At 44.7% G+C, this 26,521-nt stretch overlaps 1 protein-coding gene across 2 annotated transcripts; it reads right to left on the reverse strand.

Annotated features, from left to right (window-relative positions):
* Positions 1–1,514: 1,514 nt before the first annotated feature.
* On the reverse strand, positions 1,515–23,333 carry CLDN18 (claudin 18). 2 transcript variants are annotated; one of them, XM_060149174.1, is made up of 5 exons: positions 23,114–23,333; positions 5,525–5,689; positions 4,788–4,905; positions 2,676–2,786; positions 1,515–1,686 (listed from the first exon to the last, which is right to left on the reverse strand). In XM_060149174.1, exons 1-5 carry the CDS (start codon positions 23,331–23,333, stop codon positions 1,515–1,517), a joined length of 786 nt encoding a protein of 261 aa, XP_060005157.1. The 2 variants fall into 2 exon arrangements, with proteins under 2 accessions (XP_060005157.1, XP_060005156.1); XM_060149173.1 differs by lacking the exon at positions 23,114–23,333 and adding an exon at positions 13,637–13,856.
* Between the last annotated feature and the right edge of the window lie 3,188 nt (positions 23,334–26,521).

Genomic DNA, 26,521 nt, shown 5'->3' on the forward strand with positions numbered 1-26,521 from the left:
CATCTCCTTGGAGGCCACTTTCATATGCACTATTGGCCTGAGGACTTTTCTCCTCCAAAGAATAACCCAATGGTCAGATTCCCCCAGTGCCAGCGCTGTTCCCTGAGTAGGTAGTTTTGAGAGATTGGCCTTACCTCAGTTTCCTGGGGGGGGGCCTATTCTGGCTCTCGTGCTGGGATGGGATTCTGGTGGCCTGGAAGAAGGAGGTTAGGCTTCTGGCAGTAGTGATGCACACAAGGAAGGCGTGTGGCTGCAGAGAGTTCTCGAACATCCAACGGTCCAGCCACTCAAGATGAATTTAGTGAAGGGACCAGCTTTCAGTGTCACAAAGCTGACCACAGTGCCAAGTAAGTGCTACCCTCAACTCTTAGTGGCCTGCAGCCATGGAAGTGTGGATACCTGTCACTTGGAACTATTTATTACATTCAGGCTCATCACTTTTTAAAAAAAGAACCAGTTTCAACTCACTTCCTAGGACCTGCTGTGTTCCATTATTTGGTTTTTACATGGATTACACTGATTCTATCATCTATAATCAGAGCCCAGGAGACCTCAAAGGGAAAGAAATAGGATCAGTGAGCATTTCATGAAATTCGGACTTAAATGTGATTTTACAAAGTACAATACAACATCAGAGCAATTATTTTTTTCATTTTCTTCTATTCATGTGCAGCGGTGAGGCTGATTCACAGAGACAGTGTATCATTTCACTAATACATTATTTATTCTAAGTATATTTAGAACCAAATATATTTAGATTACCAAAAAAAAAAAAAAAGAAAAAAGAAAAAAATTCTTTTCTCATTCCTCTGAGGACAGTTTCTGGCCTGTGGCAGAAAGAGGACCTGCAGTGGGGAGTCCAGCTAGAATTAGCAGATGTTAGCAGAAGTGGAAAAGGTTGGTTTCGTCAAACTGAAATCACTTTGGTCCAAGTAATGTTCAAGATCATAGTGTAAGAAAACTCAGATAATGAGCTGCAGATACGATAAATATTTTTCCCTACTAACTTTCCTTCAATCGGTGTTATTAGTAGCCAAGTTAGGGCGGGGGTGGGGGGAAGGGGCAAAAATCGAATAGCAGAAAATGATGTCTTTTGATTGACTCTTTTTTTCCTTTCATAATTGTTCTGGGGGATGAGTTGGGAAATAGATCATCAATGGGCCATTGGCTAGAAGGAGGAGGGAGAGTCTGCCTAAATTATCTAAGTGATTGATAGGAATTCAAACCACATTCTATCATCAGATTAAAAAGGTTATGTTAAAAAAAAGAAAAGGATTGGAAAATGTGGGCTATAGCCTCTAAGGCACATCTGCTAACTCAGCTGTTTCGTGATGGAACATTTAGAGACAGAGGCCGGTGTCCAAGACCATCTGGCCTCACCACAGGTGAAACCAAGGCTTTCTAACTTCCAACTGTGAGTCAAAAGCAATGGGAAATTAAGGTAAAATGTCCTTGTTTTGGGGTGAGCTCTAGTTGGGGGATTTCTTCTGCTCCTGCCGAGGTGTCTTGGAGGGCTACACGTAGTCGTACTTGGAAGGATGAGATTGTCCCTCATCTTCTGTGCGGGCACCCCCATCGTATATCTTCTTGTTTTTGGTGTTGGACTCAAAGACAGTGCTGGCTTTGAAGCCTCCAGGCCTGTAGGCAACATTGTGGCCCGAGGCGTGATAAGAGACGGCTTTGTAGCTGAAAGCAAAAGAAATATTCTATGATCATAGATGTATTTGGTAGGAGGACAAACAACTCATTTTCCCTAGGATGTCTGACTTTTAGCACTGAAAGTCCAGTGTCCCAGGAAACCCTTAGTCCTCGGCAAACTGAGACAGTTGCTTCCCTGGGCTTTGGGACACTGGCTTTTCAGCCTCTGCGGTAGAGCAGAATTTCTTGCTTTGTATTAGAGCTGGGGGGTTAGTGACTAGTGAGTTCCCTCTGTTCATCAGTTAAGATGAAGCGGAACCAGAAATGATGTCCAGGTGAACATGGTCATGCCAAAGAATCATAGAATTTGTGAGCTGGGAGGTATTTACATGCAACCCATCTCCCCTAATCTGCTTAGTATGTGGATGAGGTAACAGAGGCTCAGAGAGGGCAAATGACTGGCTAGAGGTCACGGGGCTGGTGAACAGGAGCACCTGACTGGGATCCAGGTCTCCCAACCCCAGGCCCAGTTACAGAGGCACAACAGGCATTCTCAGCGGCAGTGCTACTAACGTTTTGGAACGGATACTTCTTTGCTGTAGGGGCCTGTCCTGTGCTCTGTAGGATATTTAGCACCAGATTCCAGGATCACCCAACCCTTCCACCCCAAAGCTGTAACCATCAAGAGTCTTCAGATGTTGCCCAATATCTCCTGGGGACCAGGGCAGGGGTGGGTGGGGGTGGGAGGTGGGTAAAATTGCTCCCAGCTGAGGACCATTGAGTTACAGAATACTGGAGTCGGGGGTGGGGGGGAAACCTAGAGGGCTGGGTTTTTCCTTCAATAGCATCATTTCTAAATCTGCTCAGGCTGAAATAGGCCTGTTCTGGTGTTTAGGTCTCCTCGTAAAAGATAGGGTTCATGATCCTCTTGTCAGTAGAGTTCTTCCGTGTGCCTATACTGATCATTCTGCCTGCAAATGATATGTTAAAATGGACTCGGATAAAACATCTGATTGCATTGGGACGGGGAGACTCACTTGGTTTCCTCGGGCGCCAGGCCCCGGCACGTGATGCACATCAGCACACCCCCAATTAGCGTGAGGCCTCCAGCGACCCAGCCGACAAACAGAGCCGCACCAAAGGTGTACCTGGGTGGGGAGACGGTGGCTGTGAATGTGGTTGGCTCAACTCCCCGGGCTTTACCCCGTGAACCTGACCATGCCCATCCTCTCTGTCCCCACTTTTGGATTCTACATCTATCCCAGCCCGCTCCTGAACACAGCCCTTTGGGTCGCAGTCAACTGAATCAGGTGTCCTGGAGAATAGAATTGGGACTGAAGCTACTCAGCAAAAAAGCTGTGGGATTCTTAGGCCCCTAGCATCACTCAGGCATAGAATTAATTGTAAACTTCTAATTTCAGAGAAACATCTCAGGAAATCCCCCTCCCTCCCTATTGGCAAAGGGAAGTGTCTTGAAGGTTTGGTAAGAGAAGTTTGAGAGATTAGGGAATCAGTCTCAAGTTATTATTTCAGAAGGAATTTTGGTCTCTTGGGTTCTTACTGTGGATAAATCTCTAACTCAAGTAACCCTGGTAACCATCCATGCCGGTAGGAGCATTAAGTTTAGAAAGACCTAATGTGAAGAGATCAGTCATTCTTTCATTCATTTCTTTACTCATTTGTTCAACAAGTATTTATTGAGCTCCTACTATGTGCCTGGCACTGCCAGGCACCGGGACAAAGGGATGAACAAAACGGACATAGACCCCACCCTCATGGTGCTTCTGTTCCAGTCCACACTGAATTCCAGTCCACCAAGGCTGGTGCCCTTCCCCTTGGAGGGTTGCCTCCAATGGGACTCAATTACATCAAAACAGAATTGTCTGAGAACAAAATCTCTGAAGTTGCCTGCCCAAGGGACACGGGAATGTTCTAAGGAGATGGTGTAAGAGAGTGATGGCGGGCATTAGCGCTGGGTGCCAGGCAGGTGGGTGACTCCTCAGGCAGGGGCAGTGACACCAGGCACCCAGATACTGCGGCCAAGGCGAGCTCTTCAAAGTAGGGTGACCAACCATCCTGATGTGCCTGTGACAGAGAAGTTTCCCAGGATCTGGGACTATCAGTGCTAAAACTGGGAAAATCCCAGGAAAACCAGGACGAGTTGATCAACATGCTTCTAAGTAGCCCTTGTAGTCAAGAGACCATGAGGGGATGGTAAAGGAGGATGAGGGCAGCTTATGGGGACCACATTTTTTCCTATTCTTGAAATAAAGCAGGAACATGGGTGGCGAGTGGAGTTCCAGGGAGCCAGAGAGTAATGGATTTATCACGTGCTCACGCTCATCTGTCTCCCATGATGGTGCTGCTAGAGAAATACCAAGTGTATCCACTCCAGAGATGACGGGTCACTTAGGTATAATATTTACATTGCTCTCCCAGAATAAGATCTTTCTCCTTCAGGAATTTGCTGCTGCTTCTTGCTATGAAATACATCCCTTTGAAGTGGCTAAATGAATATAGGTATTGGAATTGCTCTTCCATCTTTGAAAAGTTCTACTCTGCTTCCGACACCAAATTACAGTGAGGTTTCATCTCCCTCCACTAGACCGTGACCTCCGTGAGGGCCTTGTCGTTATCCCCAGACCTCAGAAGAGTGCCTGTATGTTCGATACATTTGTAGAATGAATGAATGAATGAATGAGAGAAAGAGCAGCCGTACAAGGAAGAAACATTACTTTTCTCATCTGTACCGCACCTCCCTCATTTCGATTCCAGCTTTGCCCTGTCCCTAGCTGGGTTCCCGTCATGGACTGGAGACGTGGGGGTGACGCTCATTTACAGGCTTGGGTTAGCAGTGCCTGTTTCATTGCCACCACAATGGGGCCTGTGTAAGAGTGGTAGACAAATACTGTGAACTGTCGCTGTATTTCAATGCAAATGTCAGATCAGCCTCAAGCCATATCGCCAAGGATATTTCACTGAAATGAAGCTTATGAATTTACAGATCATTGTTGATTTATGATATGGCATGGTTGCCTCTGATAAATTTTTGCTATTTCAGGCGCTGACAGTCACATTAGGCATACGTGTTTAATCGGATTTTTACAACAATGTTCACCACGGAATACTGAGACTAGATTGGGGGTTACCTGGTCTGGACGGTCTGCACCATCCCACCCATGCTGGTGTACATGTTAGCTGTGGACATCCAGAAGTTAGTCACCAGCATGTTGGCAAATACAGACACTCCAGCGATTGCACAGAGACCTGTGGGCAAGAAAAAGAAAACTCCGGAGTCAGCTTTAAATGGATCACATTGTTTGTGAGGCAATGTACGTTTAAACGAGTTTAGAGGAGCAGGCTGCAGAATATGCTATTCCTATAACAGGATGGTCAATCCAAGCATCAATTATTGAATTCCCACTATGAGTCAGACCCTGTGCTAGGTGCCTACACTCTTTTATCTCTCCAGCTGAGGAAGGATTTGTACGTGCGCAGAAAGAGATTTTCCATCTTGGGACCAGGGGTCAGTAGTACAAATATTTTGGGCCTGGTTCTTTGATGATGTCAAGGGCTTTTCCCTTAAAATCATTTTCTAAAGTCTCACCAGAATAATGCCTTTAGGGATTGAGTCACATGTCTACCTAGAGCTGAGAATCTCTCATAGTGAGGCGAGGGTGGCAGCTAAGAGGGACACCAGCGCTCATGATAATTCTGTAGAGTGTAAGTGAGCCTTAATCTCAGATCTTGAATCCCAGCGTGTAACGCTCAGATCCATGTTCAAACCATGCTCACTAGGGAGAAGCCCTGTCCTCTGCCAGAATGATTTTGCTTTGGCATTCCTGGATGCGCATGTGAGAGAGGGAACCCCAGGCTCCTTGTTTACCTGAGATGATGAACATGATCCCGGAGGTAAGTGTCATTTTGGCTTTGGCAGAGTCATCCATGCCGCCGATGCGGATGCACTTGAGGGCGAAGATGGACACCAGGAGGCCAATGATACTCAGGACGATGCCCACAATCATCAGGGCTCGCACGGCCTGCAGCATGGCTGCGGGGCGAGGGGCAAGACACAAGCAGACAAGTAAGACCACCTCAGCGTGATTGAGTAGGCTCTGGTGTAATACAACCAAACAACTACAGCCAACCAGCACCAAACTGCTGAGAAAAGGCAAGTCCATAAACTGGGAACCTTATCATCCTCAGGGGATATGAAATTGTGAAAAACGCAAAACCATCGCTTACACTCCCCTGACTGATGAAAGACATGCACGCAGGAGTCTATAGAATGAGAAAATTATGAACTGTTGGAGCTGGGAGGGCCAAGGGAATTTAGCTACTTCATGTCCTCATTTTAAAGCTTGATAACCTGGGGTCCAAGAAGGGGGAAATGGCTTGACTGAGGTGCCATTAAAAATTATTGATAGAGCTTATAGTAAAACTGTGTTGCTTTGACTTCTAACCCAAACATCTTTCTTCTCTAGTCTTTCCATAGGAACTCAGTGCTTCATAGGGTTGTATCCACTCCCAGAAAGCTCAATACTCACAGCCTATAATGAAGCAAGGTCACTAGGTGGTATACCAGGGGCACTGTATTGTTGCCTCTTCCCAAAGGGACTACTAAGGTCATGGTGAGCTGTAGGTTTGACGATTATATCAATCTCAGGCCCTTCAGCACAACCACAGTTTATCAGCAGTTCCCTTTCCAGGAATTAATGGAAGCTGTACATCCTGCTGGGACTCGCCTGCAGTGGCCTCCCCTCCAGATATTTCCAAAGAGGTTTCTAGTGCATCCTTAAGGTGCAGTGACTCATCCCAACAGTTTTTTACTGAGCCTGCATGCCTAGGCATGGGGATGACGGTGAGTAACAGGTCGGATATGGTCTCTGCCTTCACGGAGCTTATGCCAAAGTGGGGAAAGAAAGTCATTAAACATGTCCACCACAAGCATAATTAATTTTACAAAAGGAAGATAAATTAGTTTTTGTGTCTTCCAGAGGGAAAGGCCACTAGTGTGGGTAGTTCTGGTAGAGCAGAACTGAAGAACCATGTGAAGCAAAGCAGAGAGCTCTGTCCTATTCTAGTTGTCATAGCCAACTGCTACTTTTATTTTCTGGTACGTGGGCCTCTCACTGTTGTGGCCTCTCCCGTTGCGGAGCACAGGCTCCAGACGCGCAGGATCAGCGGCCATGGCTCACGGGCCCAGCCGCTCCGCGGCATGTGGGATCTTCCCAGACCGGGGCTCAAACCCGTATCCCCTGCATCGGCAGGCAGACTCTCAACCACTGCGCCACCAGGGAAGCCCGCCAACTTCTACTTTTAATTGAAAGCTATTAGGGACTTTTCAACGTTAAGAGATTGAATCCATATAAAAACTCCCTTGCAATGTAGGTAGTATTATTATCTCTATTTTATGATTGAAGAAATTGAGACTCAGGTTAAATAACTGCCCAAAGACACATAGCAAGGGAAAGGCAGAGCTGCGGGTCAAACCTGGAACTGTTTCAAAATGGTTATTTTCCCATCACAATACGTTGCTCTGAGGTACTTTATCCTGGAAAAACAGGTAGAGTTCTGGCTGCCAGCAAGGTATAGGGATCTGTAAGCTCCTAACAGAATGTATCCTTCAGACTTGGAGACCAGACCATAAAATGTCATCCTCTGAAATGGATGCTAAGAATGTATAAAGGAATATTCTCCAAAAGTCATCTCAGGGAATTGCCTGTCCCAGGAGATTATTTATAAATGTGACTCTCAAGACAAGGGAGCCCTGGGAGGAATTCTCTCCAGTCTCTTAGGGAAGATGTCATCTCAAATATGGCCGATATCAGGGGAGCTGCCTGCTTATTCACTCTAATGTGTGTATCATAAAGCAATTTGTCATGATGGAAGAATTGGAAATCAATGAAAGATATTGAAAACAGGAGAGGTAGATCAGTTCATTAAAGAGCCTTCTGCAGTGTCTGAGGAATGGAGGCCCCGGCAACTTTCTCATCAGGTAGTGAGACAATGGTAACCAGCTACTCTAGTTCTGTGCCATTGACTTCCATTCACTTAATTCTGATTCTCTTCTCCCTAAAGAAACTTCTGCTTTTAACTTTGCTTCCCTGCTGGGAAGAGATTTCTATAAGCATCCATCATCAGTCTTGGTCCTATTAACCACTATATTCTGGGGGTAATTGTATTGGTGTACGGTGTGGATCAATCTTCCAGGATCTGACCATTCATTCCTAGAAGAACTGATGAACATCAGCGTCTTGGGCTTGCAGTTTCCTGATGCTAGAGCCACGGTGGCCCCAGTAAGGTGAAAAGAACTCAGGAGGGCTTAAGAGTGGCCTCTGGATCCACTCCTTAATATAAGAGGACTCTAGTGTGTCACCTCTGTTTTCCAAAGCCCTGCCCAATGGCTTTGTTGACCCCACACATACTGGGAACAAACACCTCATCCATTCCCTCATTAACAAATGCAGGCATGTGACATCTACTTGTGTATTTATTTATAACTTTGTGTATTCATCCAGCACATGTTGGTATACTTTCATAGTCACACATTCACAGATTCATGCACTCATCCATGAATTCATTCATTCATTCATTCATTCATCCATCACGTATTCTTAAGCTCAAATTCTCTGCAAAGCCCTTTGCCAGATGCTGTAGGAAGAATAAAATTTCATGAGAAATAATCTCTGTCTTCAAGCAGCTTACAACCTGGAAAGATTATATTTTCACTGGAAATCCTGAACCTCAAATTTCTTTTTACCTTGGGAGTACCTTGGCTAAGAAATCATAATAGAACCCCTTTCTGACAGTCACTCATCGTGTGGTTCTAGCTCTCTTTCACACACACAATTAAACTCTAAGGCTGTGGTTCAGGACAGCTGTGGAGAGGACATTTGTGGGGCAGCCCCAGACTTCAGGAAATACCCTCAGAGCTCTTCTATTTTTGCATGTTGCTACCAGAAAACTGGACCTATGAGAGGAGGAAGGGACTTTGACTTTCCTTCCGTCTTGTCCTCATGGGCCTCTTATGAACGTCAAATCTACTCAGGAACCTGTTAAAGGTTTTAAAAACTGCTCTTGTTCTGATATTTTAAGCCTTAAGCCATTCAGAGAACAAAATCTTTTATCCCTTTTGAGAAGCACCTGGCAAGGCATCTGGTTAAAACAACTGAAACCCAACCAACCAACCAACCAACCAACCAACCAATCAACCAGCCAAATATTAACCAAGTAGAATAAAAAATATCCCTTCCTCATTCTATGCAAAATTTTACTCATCCTGGACTGTTGGCAAGGATGGGGTCATTGAATCTCTTTAACTGAGTGGTTCTACTATTTGTTCCTGAAAACATACCATGTATGTGCTATGGCTGTGGCTGAAGTATGTGGTCTTCCCTGACATTGCTGGATTAGAAGGGATGGTGATGCCAGCTGGTGGGAGGTGAAAGCACCAGACTTGCCTGATGTGGAGAGCAGCTGCTGCTGTGTGTGCCACGGGATTCTTTGGGTACCGAAGCCGTAGCCAGCCTGTCTTTGCCTTTGCAAAGACAGCCTTTGCCTCAGGCTCTCAGATGCCCTCTTGCCTTTGCTGGGTCAGGTATGCATGACAAGACCTCATTCTTTACTGCTCTCTCTTGATCTCTGGATTTCTGATGAACACTGGTACCTGCTTTGAACCAGGGGTCCACCCTGACCCTGAGCTCCTTTTTATTTTTTAGAATCTCCTTCTAGGGTTAGGGTTAGATTACCACTTTCTTTTAGCCTGTGGTTGGGCAAAGACACAACACTGTCTTAAATCTTGCGGGGCCACTGTCAGAGCCACAACACTGGACCTGGATGGATGAACCAAGATCTTCCTTGCTTTGGAGACCCCTTGTGGGTGTTCTTCTGAGGGTGGGAGCTGTGATGGGGGCAGCTGTCAGGAAGCGAGGGGAAATGTTCTTCACTACTCATTGCTGGAACCCCCCTATGTCTAGTAATGACCATGGGGACGCATGGTGGTGACCCGAACTTCCTTTCCATCTGGAAGATTCTACCACCTGGAATACTAATCTGTCTCCATGGATTAGTCACCAGAGGAACTGCTTCCAAAGGAGGTAAGATTTCTCTTTTAGCCTCTCTGTCTCTTATTTGATATTCTGAGCAAGGGGCATAGGCTTACCAGCTGATAACAGGTGAGTCAACGGGTTCTATAGACTGATTCCCTGCACCAAAGGTGTGACTACAGCATTCTTTCCAATGAACAAAGACGTATTATCAGACCTGAAAGGTGGGCAGGATTCAGGGCTGACAGAAGCAAACAGAAAAATGGGAACTCAGTTTCCGCCCCCCACCCCCCACCGTTGCAATATATCTTATTCCCCCAAAGTAGCTATGAACTGACAGGCAAGGCGTGGTTCCCAATCCTGGCTGTACCTTAGCCTCTCCTGGGGAAACTTCCAAAGAAATGTTAATGTTTTGCCTTGATCCCTAGGGATTTTCATTTAATTGTTCAGTGACATAAAATTGCAAGGAATAATCTGGGAAAACAGCCCTCAAGAGGGCTTAGGAGGAGATGCTCAGAATGGGGAGTTGAGAAGAAAGAGTTCCCAGTGGCTGACATCACTAAGCTGGCTAGGGGGTGTGGGTGGGGCTGATGAGACTGCAAGTCACAAAGTGCCAAAGACTGGAAATGGGGCCTTTGTTGGGGTGGGAGGGGGAGGACCCATATCTTCAGGCACAGCTTGGCTTCAGATTGAAGGCAGGAATGGCTGGTGGAGGAGCCCAAAGGAGGGGATCCCAGAGGAGGGAAGTCTAAGGCCAGACCTCAGAGGGAAAGCCCTTCAGAACAAGGTGGGAAGGCTTTGATTCTCCAGAGATCCCAGGGAACTGATATGGAGGTCCTGTGTATCTCATGAAAACCTGCAGACTTCATGATGCCAGGTGAGTGTCATTAGGCAAGTCTTTTAACCTCATGGAAGCCAAGTCTCCTCAACTCTGGAGTGGGATAGAGATATTTCTTGCAAAGAAATGTTGTGAGGATCAGATGCTGCTAGAACAATTCAGAGCATGGAACTAAGCCAGCCTCAGTAAGTTTTAGTTTCTTCCCCTTCCCTAAAAAGAAGTTATCTCTCCATAGAGAACAAACTAGTGGTTACCAGTGGGGAGCGGGGGAGGGGCAATATAGGGGTGTGGGAGTGGGAGATACAAACTATCGGGTGTAATCTTGGCTACAGGGATGTATTGAACAACACAGGGAATGTAACCAACATTTGGTAATAACTGTAACTGGAAAGTAAGCTTTAAAAATTGTATAAAAATTAATTTAAAACAATAAAACAATTTGAGAAAAAGCAGTTATCTCTCTCCAACCTGACATGGCTTTGATTTGTGTTAACCGTGTACAAACCTGAATCCTCTCACATGATGATAAAATATAGTTGAGAATTTGAAAGCCATGGGTGGGAGAGTGTGAAGGGCAGGAATGGAAGAAGACTTGGGAAGAGGAGGAAGAGAAAGGCCTGGACCAAGGTAGGGGGGAAGACCTCCTCTTATTCACAATATTTCAGGATGCCAGTTGACACTGTAGTCACTCCTGCTGCCTTGAGGACTGGCTATTCTTAAATCCACACTGTTCTCCAAGGCCATACATCATCAACGATTTAAAGTATCTCCTCTCCCACAAACTCAGTCCCAAGAAATGTCTTTCCTGGATTTTGGTGGGATCCTGTTTCCCCAATGCAGACCGGCAGGGCTGGGGTCCCCCTCTGTGAAGGCTGCCTGGAGCTTTTCAGAGTTTCAGATTTGTGAGCAGTTGTCGGGAGTGGTACAGAGATCTGTGGGATCCTTTTTCATTTGGGGATGTGAGGGGGCTTCAGGGAGGAGATGGTATTGAGCTGGACCTCACATATGGGAAGATTTGTGCAGGTTGCAGTTGGGGTGTAAGAGGGGGGACATTTGGGCAGTAGGGGCAATGGGTATCCAGGACCAAGCCCAAGGCATAGTAAATGGACAGGGAAAACCTTAGGCTGTGGGCAAAGGGCTGGTAAGAGATGGGTCAGGGAAGGGAGGTGAGCAATGCAGGAGGGTGTGGGTGTCAGGCTGTCATGTCTGCACCTAATTAAGCTGGGAGTGGGGAACCATGGAAGCTGGTTAGGTCTTGAAATATCCAGGGAGATGAGAGGTGAGAACTGGAAGTTGGTGACTGGAAGATTCTGCCCGACCTTCTGCCACAATCAAAGCAGAAAACAGTCTAAAGAGATGAAGGATAGAAACCAGAGGTTAAGAGTGAGGGGTGGTAGAAAAATTGAGTCTTTTAATCTGATTGTCAGTGAGCCGGGGAGAGACAGAAATTGACAATGATCCGAATCAAGAGAAGGTTTTCCAGTAAAGGAGGATATAAGCATAAGAGAGGAGGGAAGATGAAAGAGGCAGAGAGGAGAGGGGCTGATCAGCGGTGATGGCCAGACAGGAGGGCGTGGGGCCTTCAGAGCCGGGATGGAGAGGTCGGCCTTGGGCGGGAGGGAGGGAGGGAGGGGATCTTGTTCTGCAGAGAGGTGGGGAGATGAGGAGAGGTTCTGGGAGGGCTCATGGAGGATGGGATCCCTCGATAGAACAGGAAAGGCCATGAGAGTGGCAGCGATGGGGTCTGGCCATTTAGGGCAGTGGGGATGTTCGGGAGCCCCATGTGTAGAAAAATACAGAATGAGCAAGAGATTGATAACAGGTGATGGGGCCCTGGGTTAACGAGCTGAAGTCACGGAATGTCATGCCTTAATTTTCAACGTAAGGTCAGTCTTATTTTTTCATTTAATAGTTAAAATTAGCTAGCAACTCAACAATCCACGGTCTCACATCTCCTCCCTTCTGACCTTTGCCCTCACGCTATAGCATCATCCCTCCTCCAGGGTTTCCTTCCCTCCGGCCAGGTTCTACCACCCTTGATTCTCTAAGCAGGTCTCAGTCAGGGATGGGTCTGTCCTGCAACACAAGTGGCTTCTAAAAATGGAGTCAATACCCCAATTCTTCCACTCTGCCACCCACCTTCTATTTCTTTCTACACATGGAGATGAATTAATTGAATTGCTCTTTACAATTCAATTTCAAGGGCTTCACAGGCTCCTAACAGTTTTGTGCAAACTTATTCCCATCTACCTGTCCACAAAGTGTTTGTTTCAGAGAGACAAAACCCAGCCCTGTTTTCCTTTCCTCACCAAACTCACATCTGGGCCACTGATTAGCCTGACCTTTTACTTCTTTTTGCTTTAAAAAACAAATGCAAGTAGAGCTTCCATAATATCTAGAATGCAAAGTTCCTATGATTCCTATTTGAAATAATTATCTGTATGAGAAACAGGGATTTAGTGGATTTTATCTTCAGGGGTGAAACGATGTCACATTTATAATTATATTTATATTCTGAAATTATTATAATATCATTACAGTTCTATAATTACATTTTGACATGCATTGTTTTTTAGGAGGGCAGACCAGAACCTCTCAACACAAATGCAGAGAAAAGATATTTATAGTTTAATGGCAATGTATACTTTCTGGCACCTACAGAGAACTCCAGCTTTTCAAAGGAAAAATTAATTGAATTGATAATGAAATGATATTAGCTCCCAATAAACTTTCTGGACTGGAAGAAAATATTCACCACCCTACCTACTCCCATGTGTGTGCAGGCAAGAGCAATGCACATACATGCACACGATTACTTTTCTCCTTGAGAAACATTGTCTATTCTAGTACCATGAGCTTGTCCTCACGATAGACCCATTCTTTTCAAGACCTGCTTCCTTACTAGCAATTCCTTTGACCTGAGTACGAAGTCTCCGATATTCACCGCTACGACTATAGCCCTCTTTGACACCGGGTCAACTTCTCCTCTTATTCACACCTCCGATCCGAAGCCCGTGCTGCGAGGGTCATGCCCTGCACGCATCTCACCAGTCCCTCCTGGCTGCGGTGAGAGAAGCAGGCCCTTCCCTGCCTCACCTGTGCCCTCGCCTACCTGGCAGGCCCAGGATGGTGAAGTAGGGCCGGCACTGGGTGAAGCCGGAGCTCTGCTGCACGCAGCTGCGCCAGAGCCCTTCGTACTGGAACACGGCGGTGACAGGGTTGTCGTACAGGTCCTGGGTGCTCCACATGTCCATCACCGTGGCAGTGATGCAGCCGGCCAGGCCCAGCATGGACAGCAGGAAGCCCACCACTTGACATGCGGTGGTGGACATGGCCTGGGTCACCGTCCTCCCACCCAGCTGCCTCCTTCGTCCTGCTGTGCTCCCGGGGAGCTGCTCTGATTAGATGGTTTCCCTCAGCCCTTAGTGTTTGCTCACAGTGTTTTCCTTAGATAGTTCAGTTTCACTCTTGGTTCAAGGGCATTATTTTTTCATTTGTTAGGGAAGCAGCCCCAAGAGGCACTTGTCCCGCTGCACCGCGCAGGCCCAGCTGGTTTGAGGGCGAGGCAGTCTGAGTGCACCCCCGCCCCATCCTGGCTCGGGCTCTGCCCAGAGGGCGCCACCCTCTGGGGAAGAAGCGCAGCTGAGAACGCCCCCCCCACCCCCCACCCCTCCGCCACCGCACCACCACCAAAAAAAAAAAAGCCCTTCCTTTAGGCTCTGCTCATCACAGGAAACCACTTCGCCTGACCTCACTTAAAAAAAAAAAGGCTCCAGGAATCTCCTCTTACACCAGATGTTAACATTTTCTCCTCACGACTAAAAACACGTTTCACTGACATAGTTCCATTTTGATCTTACAGAAATGGGTAGGGCAGGTATTATTATTTCCCACCCATATTTTTTGGGGGGGGCTGTGAGTCAAGCGACCTACAAACAGGTTAAGAAACTTGCCCAAGTGCCTTGAGCCACAGCTACTTTTTTTTTTTTTTTTTTTTCCGGTACGTGGGCCTCTCACTGTTGTGGCCTCTCCCGTTGCGGAGCACAGGCTCCGGACGCGCAGGCTCAGCGGCCATGGCTCACAGGCCCAGCCGCTTCGCGGCATGTGGGATCTTCCCGGACCGGGGCACGAACCCGTGTCCCCTGCATCGGCAGGCGGACTCTCAACCACTGCGCCGCCAGGGAAGCCCCCACAGCTACTTTAAAGATGACAAAGGTGGAGCTCCCATCTCAACTTCCAATCTGGGGCTCCTTCTCTGTTTCCATATGGAGTGGCAGAGGCAGGCAGAGTTGTCCCCTCTTTTGAGAACAGGAAGCCAAATCCTAGAGATAGGCTCTCGGTCCACTGATATTGGAACTGGGATGAGAAGAAGCAGGGCATTGTATTGACGGCCATCTCACCCTTTCACTCCTGTTGCAAGAACCACGTGAAGACCACGTGGCATGCAGACATGGAAGTTCCACAAAGGCCAGGAGGAGGGCACAGGGCAGGCTGGGCCAGAGACCCTGACCTGGTTACTGAGAGGCCTAGCATCTGCTCCTGACACTGTCCCTAACACGCCGTGTGCTGCGTGATTTGGAACAATGGCTCAACCTCTGTGGGTCACAGTTTTTTCATCTGTAACATGGACAGATTAAACTAGAACACTTCAGAGCCCATTCAGGTCTCACACACTGTCACCTTCTACATTTTGCAAAAGCGGTTTTCACGACAGTTGGTCAAAATATCAGGATTATATAGTCACACAAAAGAGAGACTTGGCTGGAGATCAGCCATGGCGTTTTGTCTACATAATTTGATTTTAGAATTATGTTAGGGAACTGATGGACCTGCTGCTTCCCGTAGGTGGTGTGTGTCTGGCCTCCGAATTCAGACACATTTTAATGAGACTTTCCCCAAATCTGGATGTCAGGGCCCTGATACACAGCCCCACACACCCATGCCCCAATCTCTAACCTGCAGACAGGTTCTCCCGGAAACAGGCCTGTGCATCTGGACATTTCAATGTTATCTTGGGTGCACCCAGCCACCACTCCCACGGCTTTATTCCCAGTAAACACAGAAAGCAAATATGCAAGGTCTCCCCTCTGATTTGAATGGAGGCAATGCTCCCCTCAACCGCACACCTTGCTTTAGGTTCTGTGATCAGTGTTTGTAGAGGAAAAAGAATGAGTCAGGAAACCCAGAAGACGAGAGCAGGCAAGAGTTACATGACTAAAGTCAAGTCATGACTCTGTATCCCTGAACTGAGCTACAAGGCCAAGTCTGAAATGTGGATAGAAGGCAGCTAGAAGAAGTGACTGTTCTCTGCTTGTGGACAGGGATCGACCGATTCAACTGGAAAATGTTGGAGTAAGTCAGGAATGATTCTGCCACTGTGTCTGTGGACAGAGCTCATTTTATTCTTTTTTCAACTAAGAGGCAGGCTTTTTATCCACAAAGAGATTTGTAAGAGTTTGGTTTCCAGTTGTTCATTTTATGACATCTGTCTACCCCCTCCCCACACATTGACTACAATACCACCAGAACAGTAGATTGAAAATGGAAACATTAAAACGAAAAAGTTATTATAGTTATCTATTCTGATTCATGGAGGTTTCCCCACCCACTCTCCTATGCAAATGTTTTTATGCAAAATTTCAGGACAGAAAAAACAAAGTTATTCAGGTAATAAGGAATTAAGCTTTCTTTCTTGCTTGAAATGGCGACAGTGGCTTTATGTTTTTGGAGGAAGGAAAAGTTAAGTTTAAAGGATAAACTAAAGTTCCCTCTACCTAGGCAGAATACTGAACGAGTAGAGAGAAATTCTAAGTCTATACGCTTTTTAAAATATGAAATAAGTACTAACATGCTTTAAAACATGTGAAAGATGGGATTTTTCACTTCCTGGTGAGTTTTCTGTGCTCCAAAATGAGTGGACCACTGCTTTAGCTGTCACTGCCAAAGAGTGAATGGGGGTCCGCAGAGGAACATCTGGCTTTCTTGTTCATGGCAACAGGCTTTGTTAAAATATATTAAATGTATCTCTAATGATAGTGATAGTTTGTGGTCTGATTATAATAGTATATAATAATAATGGTAATAATTCACGGTATGTGTTTAACAATAATGAGGTTGTTACAACTTTGTTTAATCACCTTTAAAATAGAGCAAAAATTTTTGCTGACTTCTTAGGGGGAATCGTCCCTATATTCAACTTTAAATTTGGTTCTGGTGGTGGCGTTTCAGGTTGTAAATTTCCAGGAGCTTGTATTATTTTACTGACATTGGAGAAAACATTTCCCCTACCTTTTCTTTATCTCATTTTAGGAATATTAATATAACACCATCTATGGCAATTAGGCAAAATGGTGGTCAAATAGCAATATAAAATATCATAGCTAGGAATATAGGAGGAGTAAAATTAGTATTATTAGCAAGACAAATGATTGATACATCTATTGATTTTTTTTCTTTTAAACTGTTAACACACTTTATATTCTTAATTCCTGACTCTACCTTTTGGTGCTCAAAATAGAAAATTTAGAAGTAGGGAAAATTTAAAAAAATCTTACAGTTTTAAATCCTAGACAAAATATCTGGCATACTTTCTTTTTAATCCATTCTCTGTATATATTTTTACATGATTAAGAGATTATACGATTTCATGTTTTGTGCTTTTCACTTGATTGCATACATTGTTTAATATATTTAATTTAGTATATTAATATCCCATTAATAGAAGTACTACTATTCACTAAAACAGCATCTATTCTTATATAGTTAGATTATATCCCTTCCCCAGTTTTTTTTTTTTGTATGAAAAACAATGTTATGATGAACATTTTTCACATAACTCTTTGTTAGCATTTCTGATTACTCTTTTAGGACAGATTCCTAAGAGAGGAATTAAGATGTCAAAGGGTGTGAGGTTTTAAAAAATCTTTCTTATGTAGAAGCAGATTTTTTTTTCTATGAATTTTATTCCTAGCAGCAGTATTTGAAAGATCTTGCCTCATAGTACCCTTACCTACACTGTGAATTTGGTAAGTTATACACGATCACTTGTTTTGATTTGCATTACTTTGATTACTAATGAGTTTGAAACTATAGTTTTTAAACAAATATTTATGGAGCCTTTGTTTTTCCCTTTTCTTGAGTTGTCAGTTTGTACTTCTTCCTCATTTATTTGCTGGAATTTTAGCATTTTTCTACCAATTTATATGAATTATTTATTTGTTAAGGATCTTAATATATTGCTATGATTACTAAAAAGATCTTTTCACATCGATTATTTCCTTTTTAGTGTTTTTCATGGTTCTAGAAAAAATACAGCGTATTCCATTTATATTTTATTTATATGTTCCATTTATAGGTTCACAGTACATGGTGCATAATAATACGTGCTTAATAAAAATCTGTTGAATGATGTAGTAAAATGACTGTTCTTTTCTATGCTTAGGAATTTAATTTCCATTTAGAAATGATATTAGAATTATAGAAAGTTTAAAAGTATTTTATGTATCTTTACATTTAATTAATCTGGAATCTATTTTGGTTTATAGTCTATGATTCTTTTTTTCCCTCAAAAAAAGTTAATCATTTTTACAGCACTCACTGAATAACCTTCCCTCTCCCCATGCTTTGTAAAACCTCCTCTATCTATATTAAATTCACGTATATGTCTTTCTAATTTTAGACTTTGTTCCATTGACCTTCTGTCCATCTTTGGGCCGAAGCACCCTTTTAATTATCACAGCTTTAGAATTTGGTTGAATATCTGGCCGAGTTAGCTCTTTACTTTTGTATTATTCTTAAAAAAAACATTTAAAAGTTAATTTCATCTACTTTCTTCTTATAGATAACCACTTTGTCAAGTTCCCAAAGGAAAACTCTTACTAGCATTTTGATTAGAATTCTTGTAATATTATACACACAAGCTTATGCTCTGCAGAAATTCTTCCTGGGTTTGAATTCTCACCTGCCACTTACTACTACAGTGTCACTGGGCAAATTCTACAGCCTTTTTGTGCTTCAGTTTCCTTATCTATAAAATGGAGGTAATACCACTACTTACCTCATAGTGTTGTTGTGAAAATTAAAGTTAAGTGTAAGGTAATTTATGTAAATTTATACAACCATGTAAATTATATTTAAAATATAAATGAACATATGCTAATTCCTTGAGCCAATGCCTAGCACAGGGTAAGGTCTTAATACATTTTATTATTTTTGTAATTAGTTAATTATATTATTTATTATTATACATTAATTAGGAACAAATTCACATCTTTATAATATTCCTATCTAGGAACCTGTAGTATATATTTCCATTTAATTGACATTTAAAATTTTCTTAGTAAACCTCTTTTTTCATCTTTATCCTTGCCTAATATTTACACTTGATCTTAGCCAAAAGGCCGAGAAGCGATCCTTGCCTAATATTTAAAGATATTATTCCTAAGTGTTTAACACATATTGTATTGTGTTGCCTCACAAGGAGGTCTAAGTTATTTTAATTCTCTTAATACACTACACTCTCTCATGCCACTGTGTCTTTTCCAATGATGTTCCTCTCTTTCTGGAAAATTCTTTACCTCTTTATCTTCCTGGGTAACTCATACTTCTTGTTAGTAACTCAGCTCAGCTGTCAGTTCCTTTAGGAATTCCCTTCCGTCATGTCTGCTGACTATGCTTTATTGCAGTGATTCTTAACTGGGGCTGCTTTTGCCCCAGGGGATACATGGCAATGTCTGGAGACATCTTTGTTGTCACAACTGGGGAGGGAGAGGTGCTGCTACTCCCATCTAGTGGATGGAGGCCAAGGATGCTGCTAAATAGCCTATAATGTACAGAACAGTACCCTACAAGAAAGAATTACATGGCCTAAACTGTCAGTAGCGCCGAGGTTGAGAAACCTTGCATTGCAATGGTTTGTTCATCCTCTGTCTCTCTTTCTAGATTTGTGAGCCTTTTGATATCTATGTTCCCCGTGTGCAGACAGCTTGGGACATAGTAGGTGCTCAATAAATGTTTGTTGAACAAATAAACGTTCTTTCTAGTGCCACGATTTCTGTGTTACTGGGTTTTAAAATTTTTTTAAAAATTTTTTTAATTTAAAATTTTAATTAATTAACATATTTATTTTGTGTTATTGTTTATTTCCTATTATTTCTGCCTGTGTAGGGGGACCAAAGGCTTTGCCTTTCTTTCCTTATCCCTGCCAAGAGGAGACCTTGTCCAAACCCGGCCAGCCTAGGACAGGGTGGCTGCCAGTGATGGTTCTGGTGAAAAGACTTTGTCTAGGAAGGTTGGCTGCCAGTCCTATGGCTCAGATTTCTCTGGAGGGTTTGGCTGTGCCTGATTTCTTCCCTCTGAGCCTGAGTATCTGTGTTTGCATTCTTGGGAGTGTGTAGCTTCTCCTTGGAAATTAAAATATTCTGTGCTTACATTACATGCCATTACATGGCAACGGAAAGGAAGTTAAAACAAGCATGTTCCAGATCCTCAGGCTAGCCACTTACGGTTCGGGTTCATTTTGGTGTTTATGATAATGTTTATATCAGGGGTCAGTGAAGTGATAGCCTCAGCTGCTACTTGAACAAAGGGTTCATTCCAGCTCAAATAGAAATGGAGTCAGGGGAATTTCTCCCTACCTTGTGGCACTGGCACCATGAGCTCAGACACCTGTGCCCTGGTGGTCAATATTCTGTCCTGCCTTTGCATAAACCCGATTGCAACAGTTAGTGGTGGTAAATACACAGCAGAGAACTATTCCACCCCAATTCCAGAAATAATTGGGTTGATAGCCTTAGAGCCACATTGAGTAGTTCCACATCCCAACCTCACCTCAAATGAACAAGACCATTGCAAAAAGCAGCAAGTCACAGATGCCTCATCACTACAGACTCAAGAGGATGATTCTCTGATGGGGTGGTGCCTAAGTGTAACATGGGAGTACCTCGAATTTATTAACACCATTTTGTAAAACAAACCCCCGTGAATAGAGAATCTGCATTAATAATACTAAAGTCAAAACACTGAGAGAGGTGAAATACAAAATCGGACTTGAGGCTGTCTCTGTCTTGTTAAACTCCAAACGAAAACCAACAATATCCCTAACACCAGATGAATTTTGACGTTTGTGTTTATTAGTGTTTTAGTGGTATTTACATTACACTTGCAAGTGTGGCTTTGGTCCTTGTATAAGATTTATATGCATTAGGAATTTAAATCTATTGTTATACGTGTTTATATTAAAGTGACACTAAAATGAATATAATTGAAATCAACATTGAGGGGCTGCAAGAATTTCTTTCTTTTAAAAGCGATTCCTACAAAATTCTCTTTGAAAAATCCTTCTCTGAACTATCTAGTTGCAGGATCTTCACATATGAACACACACAAAATTTCTAAGAGAAGACCCTAGAGCAGTTTCAGTCTGGCTCAGTTTTAGCTCTGTGCACGTGGGCAAGTCACTTTGCCCTTCTAAGTCTCCCTCTCTTAACCTGCAAAATAAGTACCGGGGTTGTTGACAGCTGTTGCTAGTCCAGGACACTCCCCAAGACTGCAGCCCCGATCTTAGGCAAGAGGGGAGGATAGGAAAGGTGCCTTTGCACTGGGGATTTCTGCTTTGTGTCTGAGAGCCTTGGGGCTCCCAGTTAGGGCTGCGAGCTGGGGCTTAGGTGCAGGCAGGTCTGAGCCCTGGCTCCATTTGCATGTGACTTTGGGCAAGTTACCCCAGCTCAGCTTCCTTGTTTCTAAAAAGGTGGTAGTGATAGCACCAAGTTCACAGGGTGACTTGTAGAGGTTACACAAAATATTGCAAGGCAGTTGTCGGCTCAAGTGCTAGTGCCAGGTCTGCCATAGTTATTTGCCCTTTGTGAAGCCGTATGACTCCTCAGATGTCACGTGGGCGCTCTGTGCACAAGAGGTCAGCCTCAGGCTGACTCTCTCCTTCGTGGCCTCTAGCTCTGCATGGACACAGGTCCATGGACCAGACCTCTGAGAGATTTGGGGCGTTTTGCATTTGAGGTGAGTGAGAATCCCTAGGGCAGATGGTTAGCCCTGAAGCTCAGGAGGGGTCAGTAGGACATAGGGATGTGGGAGTGGCTCGCCTTCCTCCAGTCCCTAGTGGAGGGAGACCTCACTGAATTGGCAGCTGGTCACCCATGGATCTGGTTCACATTCTCCTGTTTGTACCCAGGCCCTTCATCTCTTAGCTTGGCATTCGATGCTCTTCATCATCATCTCCGTAAAAACCCTCTTCTCCAGCCAAGGTCATTCCTTCATTTTCTCGCAAGTCAGACTTGGGTGGAAGCACCCCCATGCCTTTTCCCATGCTGTTTTTCCTCCTGGGATGCTGCCTCTCTAACTCTTAACTACCTTTCAAGGGTCACTTGTGGGATTTCCTTCTCGGTGGGTCTCTTCCTGAGCAGGTCATCTTCATCTCATCTACTGCAGCACCGGCCTTCTGTCCTCCTTCCTTGTCACCTTGTCATACCCAGCCCGCAGAGCACTTTCACATTTTGTGGGGGGGGGGCGGCGCCAGGCCCACAGAATCCTGAGGTTGTAGTGAGCTCTCCATCCATAGGTGTGGAATGTATAAAAGACTGAGTCACTGCGTCACTGAGTCTTTACCTCTTACCTTCTGTGTGGGTCTAAGTCTTGACCCTGCAGCCAAATGGGGAATTCCTGCAGGAGAAGCCCTAGTTCTATTTCTGACCCTCTTTACTGTGTCCACCTTAGGAAATGCCTCTCTCCAGACTTTGATGTATATTTATGGAAGGAAAAAAGAACTAAGAAATAAAAATGACACGTGTATTCATTGTCTTACTCTGTTACCTGAGTGAAAGATACTTTTAACATTCTCTACTCTTGAGACTTGAATTTCTTCAAGTTAACATGACCCATCTACAAATCCTTGAAAACAAATCCTTGTGTGGCTAATATGCCAGTCTGGACATCACACCCACACCCCTTTGCCCCGCACAGTGGAGTGCACTTTCTACAAGGGTCCTCTGTGCAGAGAGTGCCCTGAAGCTGGTTCCATGTGACCAATATGTTCTGGAGGTCGGGAGACTCAGAGAAGGGGTGCATCTGGCGCCTCCGTCCCTGAGAAATGCAGCACCCAGTTCTTTTTCTCTGTCCCTTTCCTCTGCTCCCTTTCTGTTGCTGCTACATGCTGAGGTGTCCCCTGGAAGCTGGGACCAGGCACAGGGGGGGCTGGAGATGGAACTCCGTTCAGGAGATTCACAGTCCCCAACTCAGGGAGGGGAGATCTCTAGGGCTAAAGGAAGGAAGTGGCTATGATCTGGGCCTCCTGAGTCCTCTTCCTGTTGGTGATTGAGACAATGCTATTGCTTGCATAGGAGTTATTTAAAAATGTGCCCAATGGGGAGAACTGGGTACCATCCGGTTAGGGATACAGGAGCCCTACCAGCTCTAGGAAGCTCCTCTCCCTAAGTTTCCTGCACTCCTGTTCCTACCTTGGTGGTGGAGGCTTTTGCTTCTCCCTCCCCCGTGGTCCTTCTGTGGTGCGCCAGACAGAGGCCACTGTCTCCTGTCCACCTCTGTCTTCCCCCACATCCTGCCAGGTACCAGCCCTTACCTGGCAGCCCCAGCAGGGTGAAGTAGCCCCGGCACTCGGTGAACCCAGAGCTCTCTCGGACACAGGAGCGCCACAGCCCTTGGTAGTTGAATACAGCTGTTACCGGGTTGTTGTACAGATCCTGGGTGCTCCACTGGTCCATGCAGGTGGCGGCAATGATGCCCGCAACCCCAAGCAGTGAAATCACAAACCCCAAGCCCTGGCAGGCGGTCACGGACATGGTGGGGTGCAGAGTTGACACAGAGCGCCACTCAGCAGGGGGCCAGTCCAGTTCTGAGAGCACTGAGTGTAGGGATGGAGTTTTCTCAGAGAGGCTGGTACACACGTCACGAATGGGCCGTGTAAGGAAGGGATTCAACAGTGCCACCTGGGCTCACCCTGCTCCTTTATCTACCTGAGTGAGATAATTTCCATAACATGGTACCAAGAGCCATTTGTTTTCCACCATATGTACACTCTACTCACTGTTTACCTTTTGAGGGAGTTTTCTGATTAGCCAGGCTCCCGTCTGTGGAGAGTAAAGCAGGAACAGAGGGCAATGCCTGCAAGACCCACAGGCTGGCCAGGCAGGGCTCCTAGTGGCTAAGTCACAACACACTTGGAGATGTCAAAACACTTGGAGATGTACACATATATGTATAGATAGCTAGACACATATAACTGAATCACTTTGTGGTACAGCAGTAATTAACACAACATTGTAAATCAACTATACTTCAATTAAAATAATACTTGGAGATGAAAGGGCTTCATCCTTGTGGCTCTCCCAAGGTACTGCTGCCACTTTAGTTAGAAACCTAGGTAAGGCAGGTTATGAGGCAGGATGAAATACAGCCGATTCCCCTTAAGCACGTTGCTAACGTTCTATAAGGTTTCCGGGAACACTGAATTAGCGAATACCGAATTGTTGCTCCTGAGAGGATACAGGGTTCGGTTCCTGTGAGCCTCGGGTCACATTTCCATCAACCGATCAATACATAACCTTGTTATATATGGGTTTCTGCCTAAAGACACCTAATTTACATCGTTGATTCATTAACATTGAGCTCGTGGCCATCCGCACTAGAACTCACGCCTGAAGCTCATCTAACGCATCCTTTTCTCTGTAAGGCGCATCCCAGCCTTCCCGCCTTAGGACCACTAACCAGCACTTCAAGCACTATGCTTGGGGCCATTTTTATTTTTTAATTTTTCATTTTAGAATTCATCCAATTTAATGGATCCATTGGCCATTGATGAGTAGTATTTTTTTAAAATTTATTTATTTTTGGCTGTGTTGGGTCTTCGTTTCTATGTGAGGGCTTTCTCTACTTGTGGCAAGCGGGGGCCACTCCTCATTGCGGTGCGCGGGCCTCTTACTATCGCGGCCTCTCCTACTGCGAAGCACAGGCTCCAGACGCACAGGCTCAGCAGTTGTGGCTCACGGGCCCAGTTGCTCCGCGGCATGTGGGATCCTCCCAGACCAGGGCTCGAACCCGTGTCCCCTGCATTAGCAGGCAGATTCTCAACCACTGTGCCACCAGGGAAGCCCGGGGCCATTTTAAATAGAGAAATCACCAAATAAAAGCACAAAGACGTGAAAAACATGGCACTAAAATACTGCGAGAAAGGCATTTGTTTACAGGATGAGCTGAAACAAGAAGGCAAAACCTTGCTTGTTTCGCCTCACCTGGGAACATGTACCTCCCACCGCCCAATATATCTTGCCGTCTGCATACACACATGTCAGGTGACCACTGAGGAAGCACCTTGAGCACTGATTAAAGTACATTCTAGTGAATAGGTGAACTGTCAAATATGAATCTGCAAATAATTGACTAGTTATGTGATGGAACTGAGTAGTGACTGTGGTCAAGCTGTTTGCAGCTTCTGTGGCACTGACTCCACCTTCAGCCCAGAGACCATGGGGGAGGGAAGATGGCAGAGGGAAGAAGCAGGACGGTCCTGGGCTCTGGAGTCAGCAGCCTGGGTTCACCCTCATGGCACTAACTGTGTGAGACAACAGCTAAATCGCTTAACCTCTCTGAGTCTCGTTGTCTTCATCTGTAAAATGAGATAATAAGCATGATTATCTCCCTGGATTGTTTTGTAGCTTCAATGTGATAATGCATGTGAAATGCTAGGTATTACATGTGGAGCTCTGAACTCAGAAACAATAACAAATATTACTAGGGCAAACTGATAGTAGTAGAATTAAAAGCTTTAGTAATTGACGGATCACTTTTGCATTGTGTTTCTTCACATTGATCAGAAACTAACCCCCAGCCTCTCACACAAAGTATCTCTAGTTATAGAGAGGTTTTACAATTTTTTAGTCCAAATATCATTTCTACCTACTTTGACCCTGGATTCAAGTCTCAACTCTCTTACCAACTCACAGAACTATATTATACACTGTTGGCTAATACCTCTGTGCCTCAGTTTCCCCAAATTATTAAAGTATTTGTAATGTATAGAAATATTGGATCACTATGTTGTGTACCAGGAAAAAATAATGTAAAAGGTTTGGAATATCTCAGAAATCTCATAATTTAAAAAAAGAGGAACCCCTTTCGTTGTCTGTGATATTTTCAGGAAGACTAATATGTCGTGTAGGTAAAATGTGTGTGTGTGTGTGTGTGTGTGTGTGTGTGTGTATGCTTGTGTGGCAGTGCAAGGAGAGGAGAGAGGTGTGCTACCCTGGTTTTGAAGCAGGGAAGAATCTGCCCACTTTTCTCTTGCTCCCTGAAGCAGCTGCTTGGGTCATTTATTAGAACCCCTCAGGGCATCTGGGGACATAGTTTGAAAACCACTGGACAAGATTCTTTCAATAATCGATTCAACAATTTATACAGTGAAGGGATGGACTAGAAAATTCAGCTCCCTGGCCCAGGGAGAAAACAAAGAAGCTTGTTAGGCTTAGTCTGACTTCGTCTCCATATGGAAAAAAAAAAAGAAAAAGTCCTCTGAGAATATATGACCATGAGACTTTGTTTCATATGTGACTGGGTTTGAACGGACACATCCCACATCATGGTCCTGGAACTCCCACACTAAGAAAATAGCATTACAAGGTGATTCCAGACTGAAAAAACTTCAGGAACGACTTGCAGAGGCAACTGCACAGCCCTCAGTGAAGACTGAATAGACTTCTACATTTAAGGCTGTCAAACTTGAACTCAAAAATTCTAAGTCTATTATGAACAGTGGTAAACCAACTCTTTAAAAAAATCGCTGACTTTATAGCATTTGCCAATTTGCATGGCATAACTACTCCCATTATGGCTGACTTCAAGCTACCATCGTGAGACCACTGAATGCAAAGGTGGGAAGAGATGCATGAATCAGCTCCCACAAGCTGACTCCAGCACATCACTTGATTACAACGAAGATCACAAGACTTAACAAACGGTTCCAATGGACCCCCTA

Source organism: Lagenorhynchus albirostris, chromosome 5 (assembly GCF_949774975.1).
Source record: "Lagenorhynchus albirostris chromosome 5, mLagAlb1.1, whole genome shotgun sequence".
NCBI lineage: Eukaryota > Metazoa > Chordata > Mammalia > Artiodactyla > Delphinidae > Lagenorhynchus > Lagenorhynchus albirostris.

What these genes read in the sequence shown, in the direction of transcription:
- CLDN18 (XM_060149174.1), bottom strand. Translation starts at nt 23,333, where the DNA reads ATGTCCGTGACCGCCTGCCAGGGCTTGGGGTTTGTGATTTCACTGCTT. An exon ending in CACCCTGCTGGGGCTGCCAG is followed by an intron (nt 5,690 to 23,113) that starts GTAAGGGCTGGT and finishes CTCGCCCCGCAG; the next exon opens with CCATGCTGCAGGCCGTGCGA. An exon ending in CTGGCGCCCGAGGAAACCAA is followed by an intron (nt 1,687 to 2,675) that starts GTGAGTCTCCCC and finishes TTTTGCTTTCAG; the next exon opens with CTACAAAGCCGTCTCTTATC.